The sequence below is a fragment of the Panicum virgatum genome, chromosome 9N (assembly GCF_016808335.1).
Source record: "Panicum virgatum strain AP13 chromosome 9N, P.virgatum_v5, whole genome shotgun sequence".
Classification (NCBI taxonomy): Eukaryota; Viridiplantae; Streptophyta; class Magnoliopsida; order Poales; family Poaceae; genus Panicum; species Panicum virgatum.
Genome location: NC_053153.1, coordinates 28,996,409 through 29,006,866, shown reverse-complemented (window position 1 = coordinate 29,006,866; position 10,458 = coordinate 28,996,409). Strand labels below are relative to the sequence as shown.

Below are 10,458 nucleotides of genomic sequence, written 5' to 3'. Positions count from 1 at the left end.
TGTCTTCCATTTATTTGAGATCCGTGTTGATTAAAACAAAAGGATAGGATGAAACCAGGTGGGCAGCAGCGTTCGCGGAACAGACCAAAGCATGAAGTAGACACGTGTTGCAGCATGAGTGGAGGGACGCGGTTGGAAAGCTAATCAAGTTGGCAACATATCCTATGCGAACTGACCATCTCATGGAAACTATATAAACTACAATCAGGATCACATGATGCCAATCCCATGGCTAGGAGAAGAGGTGGGTTGTTTTAGCACATAACCCCCCACTAATCCCTCCTAATCCCAAAATTATGCAAATCCCCCCGTTGCCCTCCTCCCGAACGGCTGCTGCCCTCCTCCCGATCGGCCGCCGCCCTCCTCTGTGGTTTGAAGCTCGATAGGGCTGCAGCTGGCCGCTGCCAAGGGAGGTCTCCGGGGAGTCGTCTGGCCGGAGGAGCTTCAAAATGAGTTCGGCTCGCCGCCATCGTCTCACGCCTCCGCATGTGTCTCGCGCCGCCGGCCGCGTCTCGCGGCTCCACGACTCCACAACGGCCCGTGCGCCTCCAAGACGGTGCAGCCAGGTGGGTGGATGGCGCGGTAGAAGCACCTCGAGGTTACGTCCACCAGAACACGTCCGCGGCAACGCTGGCGGACACTACCACCAGTAATGCCGCCAGCAAGTTCATCACCATGGCCGAGGTGCGCGAGCATGCATCGCAGGACTCGGCGTGGATCGTCGTCCACGGCCACATCTACGATTGCAGCGCGTACCTCAAGGACCACCCCGGCGGCACTGATAGCGTCCTCATCAACGCCGGCGCCGACTGCACCGAGGAATTCGACGTCATCCACTCCGATATGGCCAAGGCGCTCCTCGCCGCCTACTGCATCGGCGAGCTCGTCGCCGCCGGTGATGGCAGCGACAGCCCGAACACCGCCGTGATCTGCAGGTCCCCGCCGCCGGCGCCCGTCGCGCTCTCCAACCCGCGCGAGAAGGTCCCCTTCCGCCTCGTCGGCAGGAAGGAGCTATCCCGCAACGTCCGCCTGCTCCACTTCGCGCTGCCGGCGCCGGGCCAGGTGCATCTCTGATGGGGGTTTGAACGAATCGGTGCAGGCTTGTCTTTGGGGGGGGGGGGGGTGATTTGCAAAAACTGGGATTATGGTGGGATGAGGGGGGGTTAAGTGCTAAAATAACCCACCTTTGCCCATATCCTTTAGATGAGGATCATGTGGTCTTGTCATGTGGTCTTGATTGTGGTTTCCAAAGTTTGCACAAGAGTGTTGGTTTTCATAGGATATGGTGCCAATCAAGTTTCTTACCTCAAATGATCTTTTCTCTTAAATCCTAAATCCGTTTTAGAATCCGTTTGAACCAGAATATTCTCCAGAATTAATGAAATAAAAGAAGATCCAATATGTTGTTTTATTTTTATCTGAAAAACTCAACATTTGAATATACTATCTTAATATTTTTAATAGATAATTTCAACATATGTAGTATACTATTTCAACATTTATTCTATATAAATGTTGAATTAGTATATCCAAAGTGTAGGTTAGTCTTTTCAGAGTGTTGAATCAACTCAAAAAAAAGTGTTGAAGTCTTGAAGATAGTATTACAAGAATTAGAGTAGAAAAATAGAAAGAAACCAAAAGGAATCATAGCACCATGCTCATGTTGAGCATTCCAGCATTAACGGTGGGCAAAACAAAAACAGTACCAGAGGGATCTACGGCTTTCTTCTCCGCTTCTACACGTTGGATTCTTTGGCCTCCTGCTGGCTGCCTGCAATTGAGTCCTCCTGCAGCTGTGCGCTGGGCGTGAGCGATTAGAGGCTCCTAAGGCCCCAACGGTCCCACCATGCGTTAACTGAGTCTTGGGCTTGAGTAAGGATGGAAACGGATTGGATACGCATGAAAATGGATTCGGATATCTCGGATACCCGTTTTCCATCTCTAAGCTTGAGCCTTAAAGATATCACTCCTATCTGTCTTCCGGAAGACATATAGGAGTCCCCCCTCTGCTCTCGAAAAAAAATTTGGTGCAGGAGGGCTGCAAATCTCTCCGTGCAGCCCCTCTCCTGATATGTACCGCATGGACTTCTAGATCAGACGCCCAAGATCATTTTCTGTCACGGTATACTGTGGGTCCGGCCCTCACGAACCAGTCACCACCAATATATGGGGCCAATCAACTCGTTTTATCTAGGAGTATTTTACAGAGACAGGTTTTCCAAGAGCATGTGAAATAAGCACTTTTACCACCCCGCCTAAATTTGAACTGAGTTCATACTGTAAGCTAAAAAAAATTGACACATAAGTACACGCCTCTCAATTTGTTGCTCCCGGTGTGCGTGCCGCAACACAGCCCAAGCGACACACCTCTACAGCTCTACTGCAAGGATTTATGGGCGCTCGGTACGGTGTGCCCGCGAGGCACTACACGCCTCTCAATTTGATTCTTGAGATAATGAGACATTTCAAATTTAAAAATCAAAGCAAGCAATAAAATACTTAAGCAATAATTATGATAGTTATTGTGTTCTACTCCCTCCGTCCACCAAAAAATGCAATTCTCATTTTTCGAGGAGTCAAATACTAATATTTGGAGATATAAATACTAATATTATTTAATATAATTTGGGTCAAACTTAAACAAGTTTGACCGGCACGAATCCCATAATTGCATTCTTTTGTGGATGGATGAAGTAGTATGTATATAGCAGTGGAGGACAAGTGACTTCGAAGTGGTCAGATCAGCGTACATATTTTTTAGTTGCATGTTCTCCACAAAGGACCCAACAGTGACAAAACAAATACAATCAAGCAACGTGTATGAAATAAAATGCGAAATTTGAACCATCTAACACAATGTGCAAGTTTACAATAATTTGAACATTCATCACCTTGCCACAAGGGAATAATGGTTTCTCATTCACGCTTAGCTGGGGCAGATCTAGGGAGTGTGCTGGGTGGGCCCCCAGCCCACTCTAAGATTTGGCCCAAAGAGCTTCATCCCATGATTTTCTCATATTTAATCTTATCTAATAATGATTTTCTTATGTATAACAATTGATAATTGAATTGAAAAGGTGAAAAATGAGAAATGAGAAATTATATTTTTATAAGATTAGATTGACTTATTTACTATAATATTTGCAAATATTATTTTATCCTAACCTTATTTTTGCAAATGTCCTAGATTTGCCACTGATGTTCAGTAGTGTTAGAATTGAGCTCCACCAGTTGACTCAAAGGCTAACTAATCCCTTGACCTCGCGCCCTGATTGGGGGGCAGCCCAAGACGAGGCTGGTGGGCCCCCGTCGCGCAGCCCTATAAAGAGTAGGTGGGGGGACTGGCAGCTCGGGTCATGAGGTTCACTGCCGCCACTGTTCCCCATCTAGATACCCTAATCCGATCTATAGAGGGAGGCTGGGGAAGCCCCACCGCTGCCGCCGCTGCACCACGATGCCAGCGCCCCTGCACAGCGACGTCCCCCGTCCGCGACCTCTTCTCCAACTATGGCGCCATCTCGTCAACCCCTACGGCGGCGGCGAAGGTCCTCTTTCATATGTCTATCTCTGTTCCTAGTCCTAGATACCATGTAAAGAAAAAAAGCAATGAAAACCCTCTCGATTTGTACACGGTGTGATCCTGAAATTCTAACAAGTAGCAACTATCTTATTTTTTATTTTCACAGGAGATGGCCTTGACATCGGGATGAAGAACAACAGCGTGATGGGAGGAATCGAGAAATGGGGGAACATTCTACCCAACTTTTGATAATTTCTTTTGGCCTACCTTGTATGCTCATTTTTCTGATCTGACAGTTGCATTGTAGCATGGTAACATCGTACCATACCTGAATCTCCAGTAACATTAAAAATGTTCTTCTGAACAGCAAGCACATCAACAATATGGGTAAATGTACAGTGAATGTTAATACGGTTGCAGAATCGCAATAATGCTTGCATCCACCATCTCGAACGAGAAACAAATGTCTCTAATATTTGCCAGATCAGCATGCATGTTTGTTAGGAACTTAAGAAACAGCAAGCAAGGGAAAAAAAAACTGTGATACAGTGTGTTCTTTTATTTGAGGATTGGAGTACAATGTAACAGCCAGGTCTAATACTGCTTGCCCCTTAAAACATTTGCATTGTTTGACCTTGAACACACACACCGAATTGTATCTTTGACAACAGCTAATTAATTTCCATGCCTACCATACATTGCAAAAACTGTAGTTTTTGAAAGTATTTAGCCTAGGCCTAGCAATCCTCCCCCTATCACTTTCATAAGCCTAATCCACATATTTAGCAAGGGAACTAACATATTCAAGAAAATAAACCAGACATCTTCTTGATCGGCATTGCTGAAATTCCATATGGTTGGGCATGCCCTTGATCTTCTTCTCCCAGATCAACGGGCAGCAAGCTTAGAAATCAACTCCTTTATGAGGGATGGGCAGCTGGTGGCGAGATGGTCGAAGTCATCAGTTGCCATGACAGTATTGAGTGCCCCGGGAGTCCTGAGGAACTGAAAGCAAGCCTCCTTGAGCCCCTGGCAGTGGTGCTGCTCAGCGAGCGCCATCGTGGTCGCCACCGTGCTCACGTCGATGTGCCTGCACAGAGCGTCCTCACAGATGAACTTGAGCCTCTCCATGCCATACCTGTCTGCGGCGACGAGCAGGTGCTGAGCCATGAGCGCTTCTTCTTCGGGGTCGGGTCTTGGCTCTTGATCAGGCACTGGCAGGGGCAGCGCGTCGGTGTACATGAAGTAGAGCAGATTCCTGAAGACATCAGCCCTCATGTCATGGATCTCCACCACGCACTGCGCCTCGGAAGAGGCCTCCTTCATCGTGCCGAACAGCTCGGCCTGGAACACCGGCGAGCGCGCCGCGAGCACGCACCGGTGCGCGGCGAAGTCCTCCCCGTCGACACGGAAGCGCACGTCGGCGCCCATCTGGCTGAGCAGGAGCTGTTCCAGGTGCCGCCACATGTCCGGCGGCGGCACCGGGACGGACAGGGGAGCGGAAGCAGCTTCGGCGGCGATGGACGCGGCATCCTCCGCGCGGAACTCGGTGACGACGGTGAGGTCGCAGCGGACGGAGAAGGAGTCCTCCTTGACGTTGAGGTGCCTCGACTTCTCGAGAGCTTCCCGCCGGATGAAGCCGGGGAACCCCCAGTGCGCGCCGGGGCCGACGTACGGGGTCGTCGTGCCCGTCCTGGTGTAGGTCGGCGCCGGCTTGCCGGCGCGGTCGAGCAGGCTAATCGAGAACTGCGCGAGCACGGGGCCGCCGCCAGTGCCGGGGGCGACGCCGTTGAGGACGAGGTACATGGAGATGTACTCGGAGCGTTCGGCGCAGTCCCCGTTGGGGAGGTAGGCGAGGCTCCAGGAGTGGCCGCCGACGATGAAGGAGCAGGACTTGAGGTGGACGCCGGTGGCGAGGCCCTTGGTGCGCGAGTAGCCGTCGATCTTGACCACGTGCGAGGCGGACACGGTGCTGGCGACGATGGCGGAAGTGGTGAACGCCGGCTCCGACGACATTGTTGCCGGCGGTGGCGTGACACGAAATGGGTCGGATCGGAGGGGGAGGGTGGGCTCAATCTTCTCTCTAGAAGATCCCGATTGGGCAGCTATTGCTTAACCAGCCGGCAAACACTAGCTAGTAGCAATGCATGTCCATGAGATTGTGGCTTTGTTTCACAAGTCCCTCAGGCTCTCTAGCTAGAATGGATCATTAGAAGGACAACTAGGAGGGGTTTTATAGATGATGCGGGAGCTCAATGGCATGATGATGAGACCGGGGAGCGGGGCGGAGGGGAGGGGAAATAATTGGAGATAGATAGGAGAACAAGTCAACGAATGGAAACGGCGGGAAATGTGAACTCTGCAAGCATACCATCATCCTAGGAAGATTTGGATTGGAAGTCATTTAATAGCTCATCAAAAGCTACTAAGTTTGTCCTAGTGTATCTTACCATTGGTAGTATTGTATATTTTAAGAGATCATAAAGACTCAACCTTTTTCTGCTTATATCTTAAGGTTATATCTTAAGATTACTAGAAACCAATGCTCCCTTTGTGATTCATAGTAGGATTGCACCAGCACCGGTACAGCTAAGATCTATCTGAGTCATATCTAATGGGATCGATATAGATATATAATTGGTAGAATTAGAAATCGTTTCATATTGCCAAAGATTTTGGTGTTTATCTTATAGCTATAAGCAAAATAATATCTACATTATTAGATATATTATAGGATCTTGAGATTTGCAAAAATAACAAAATATTTTATTATTTATATTTGGATTCTGTGGCACACATTGATCTCTAATATCCTGGTTATATTGCTATTTTGGTCGTAGTAACTGCACAAATCATAAGGAATCAAAGTATCCATTATATTCAACAAGACAATAAGCTAGAATTAATTAATCCTTATACTACCAAATATACTCATAGAAGTTGGAACACATAGATAACCTGGAAGGTATGTAAAAATTGTATAATTTGATTGTCTTAGATTCTATAATTAATATATTCCCATAGAATGCAATCCTACCAAACCATCCACAATCTATTGAGGGTAATACTTTATCAACCTTGGCCTCATACATATCTATATTGTAGCAGTTATCAAAGGGTCCTCAACTCCTGGTATTAGCTTTAAATTTGTACTTCTGTATTTTTTTTAAAATAAGATATAGGAGTAATCTAATATATAGATATGTCACATTAACCATTAAAAAAAGGATTTGCATCTCTAGTGTGTGCAGATGCTATGGATGGCAGCATTGGTTAATTGGTGAAGATGGAACTAGGCTATAGAATAGGGCCTGCTGTTGATTTGCGGGTGCGTACAGATTTCAGAGAGCAAAATGACAATAGAATTGTCCTTTTTTAAATTATTTTACCTTTTCTATTTTCCTTTTAAAAAACTTTCGCTAAAGAAGGTTGCCAAGAAAAATTCACAAAATTTATTTAGATCAAAATGAGAAAACATTTTTTAATTAAAAATTTCCACAAAGGAGTATTAGGAAAAAAGAACTTCAACAAATCTATCCACGAAATTTCTAAAAAATTGGCAAAAAAAAATTAAGGCAAAGTTATAAAATAACTGTTCATGAATATTTTTTCTTGAAAATGTTTCCTAAAAGTTATACAATAAAGTTCTACTAAAAATGAGGATAATTTTTTCAAATAAACTATTAATGTTTTTTACAAAAGTTCTAACATCTTTTCTAAGAACCAAAATAGGAAAAAATAAAATAATTAAAAAAGGAAGTAGATCTTGCCCGGTAATGGAGATCTCATGCCGTGCTGCCCATCGCCTAGCTTGCTGCCGTTGGTGGACATGCGCCTCGCTATGGCTACTTCCATGCTTGATGAGTCGCAAACGCACCATGGCTTGCTGCCGTGTATCACCAAGTTGGGTCCGCTTCTAGATCTGGTGTCCTCCTTGTACATCGCACGAGCGGCGCCGCCGCTTAGCCATACGCCGGAGATGTGTGCAAGTTGTCGTACCGCATCGCACCCCCACCATACCATAGTTGTGGTCAGTCGGTCTTCACAGGAAGCCTCCCTCAAGCTCTGCTCCTCTCCATCAGAAACCGAGGCCAGCTCCACTAGGGTTGACTAGATCTAAGTGAGAGGTGATTATTGAGATTGGGTAAAAAAAGGTTGTAGAGGGAGTGAACCGGAAAGACATAGATGCGAGCGAGATATAGAGTGGGCAGGAGGTCACGTGAAGCGCTCCGTGGACCCCTCCCCTATTATAAACTTGTAAGCGAAGCTTCTAGAAAAGTGAGTGGGCTTCTCGCAAAGTGAGTCTATATGGGCCCAAAATTGGGCGCTAGAGCCGTCATTAACCATAATAGAAGCCCATTGGGGAACTACGGTTCATAAGGGGTCTGGAAGCTATGTAAAATTGGAGGTGATCAATTTGCACATCGCAAGGTAAATTGCGAATCAAGTTGATGGTCAAGTGACAAGTGTCACTTAAGTAATTGCTTTCTCGGCTTGTAGTGCTCCTTCACCTCGACGCACACTTGCTCCATGGTTAGCTAGGTCATAAGGTTTCTTCTTAGGTAAACACTTGCTAAATGACCTGCTTGGCTTCTACTCTAGGCGGGGTGTAGGTGGTGGGATCAACATTTCATCTATGGGGTAGCATTGGTTGTCCACATTGGGAGCCCCATGGAAGCATAGCTGCTTCGATATTGAGAGGGGTTAAGAATCACATTAGGAATTGATCCAGTTGTTGTCTAGATCTCGGTAAAGGCAATCAACATTTGTTGTTTAACTTGGCTTGCCTGCTTGCGTCGTTTGCGGCTAAGCGTTCTTCTAAATTACAAATGTTAGTTTAAACAGATCAACTAGGCATACATTCCAGTGGGTGATTGACTAGCTTTTGGAATAAACAACGTCTTAGATGTGGTTACAAGAACTAGAGAGGGAGAAGGGCAGAAGAATCAACCGTCGGCCAATGAGGATCCGGTGGTAGCCATGGTGAAGAAGCAGAGGACGGTGAGGACGGGGTCGATGGAGCGATGGAGGCTCGGTGCAGAGGTAACGAAGATGGTGTAGAGGTTGTTGTCCAGCGGTGGAGAACAGTGGTGGCGCTTCCCGTTACTAGCAATGCCTCCCGTAGATCAGTCTAGAATTTTGTCGGTGGGTTTGGAGGGCACGATGAACTTTGGCGTGCGTGCCCCCGCGGCCTCCACCTCCTCTTTATTGCGGTGTGTGTCGGGGGTATACCAGCTATGGGTTGGCTAGGCACCCCCGATCAGGCGCAAGATCAAGGCCTGACTCGGCCTTTGGGCCTGAGTCGGAGCATATCACACTAACAATCTACCCCTGATCTTAGCTTACTTATTATTATTGTATTCAACTCAGCCCATTCCATCACAAATTAGTGTATAGAGCATGCCTCGTCATAACAGTTAGTACTATTGGATTAATAGCTGCAATACACCTTTCAGCTTTGAAACAGATTCTCAACTAGGCCCTTATTATCCATAGGCTTTCCCGTAAACCCATGCCGGCTAAGAGTTCTCTGAAGTCTGAACATATTGGGCGCTAAGCCTTTTGCAAGCGGATCCGCAAGCATTTTCTTAGTGCTTACATGCTCGAGACTAGTTGTATGATCCTGGATTTTCTCTTTCACAACATAAAACTTTATTCAATGTGTTTGGCAGTACCACTTGACTTATTGTAGTGAGGAAAGAATACTACTAGCTCATTGTTGCCCTACATCTTGAGTGGCCTTCCAATGTTGTCAACCACTTTTAACCTCGGTATAAATTTCTTTAGCAATTTTACCTGCCCCATGGCCTCATAACAAGCTACAAACTCGGCATACATCGTGGACGATACAGTGATGATTTTATTGGAGCTTTTCCACGATATGGCCCCACTTGCAAGACTGGAAATGTAACTTGACGTGGACTTTCTATCGTCTAATCTCCCGCAAAATATGAATCTGAATACCCTTCTATCTCTAGGGAATTAGACCTTCTGTAAGTTAGCATGAGACTTTTTGTGCCTTGCACCTAACGCAAAGCTTTCTTTACCATTCTCTAGTGTTCTATTCCTGGATTTGCTTGATATCTGGCAAGTATCCTGGTAGCATAAGCTAAGTCAGGGTGCGTACATACTTGAGCATACTATAAGCTTGAGATAACTGAAGCACATGGAACCGCTTTCGTTTGATCAATCCCATATTGGTCCTTGGGACACTAGAATTTTCCAAAACTATCGCCCTTGAGCAGGTGTAGGCTTACTCGCATGCATAATATATTTCTTCAAAACCTTTTCTAAGTATGCCTTTTGTGATAATCCTAAAAACCCTTTTCTTCTATCTCAGTGAATTTCTATTCCTAGAATGAATAAAGCTTCACCAAGATCTTTCATATCGAAATTAGAGGACAAGAACTTTTTCGTCTCCAGTAGTAGGTTAACATCACTACTGGAAAGTAGAATGTCATCCACATACATGATTGAAAAAATAAATTTTTCATTCTTGAAATTTGCATAAATGCAATTGTCCTCATTCTCTTTAAACCCAAACTTTCTTATTGTTTCATCAAACTTTAAATACCAATGTCTAGAGGCTTGTTTTAATCTATAAACGGGTTTCTTCAAGCAACATCCTATACGCTCTTTTCCTTCCACGATAAAACCTTTGTGTTGTGTCATGTTAACATTTTACATCCATCTGATATAACTCCAAATCATAGTGTGCCACTAAAGCCATTATGATTATAAAAGAATTCTTGCATGAGACTGGAGAAAATGTCTTGTTATAATCTATTCCCTCTCTTAGTGTGAAGCCTTTCACCACAAGTTGTGCTTTATATCTTTATACATTCTCTTTGGAGTCATAGTTTGTTTTGTAGACCCATTTACAGCCTACTATTTGGCTCCTTTAGTAATTTCTTCTATGTCCCAAACATCATTGGTAC

At 45.5% G+C, this 10,458-nt stretch overlaps 2 protein-coding genes across 2 annotated transcripts; one reads left to right on the top strand and one right to left on the bottom strand.

The window, feature by feature from the left end:
* Positions 1–675: 675 nt before the first annotated feature.
* LOC120688951 (nitrate reductase [NADH]-like) lies at positions 676–1,074 on the top strand. The gene has a single exon (XM_039971292.1). It carries the CDS (start codon positions 676–678, stop codon positions 1,072–1,074), a length of 399 nt encoding a protein of 132 aa, XP_039827226.1.
* Positions 1,075–4,050: 2,976 nt separating this feature from the next.
* On the bottom strand, positions 4,051–5,585 carry LOC120693163 (BTB/POZ and MATH domain-containing protein 2-like). The gene has a single exon (XM_039976582.1). The coding sequence runs from the start codon at positions 5,534–5,536 to the stop codon at positions 4,409–4,411; it is 1,128 nt and encodes a 375-aa protein (XP_039832516.1). The 5' UTR covers positions 5,537–5,585; the 3' UTR covers positions 4,051–4,408.
* Between the last annotated feature and the right edge of the window lie 4,873 nt (positions 5,586–10,458).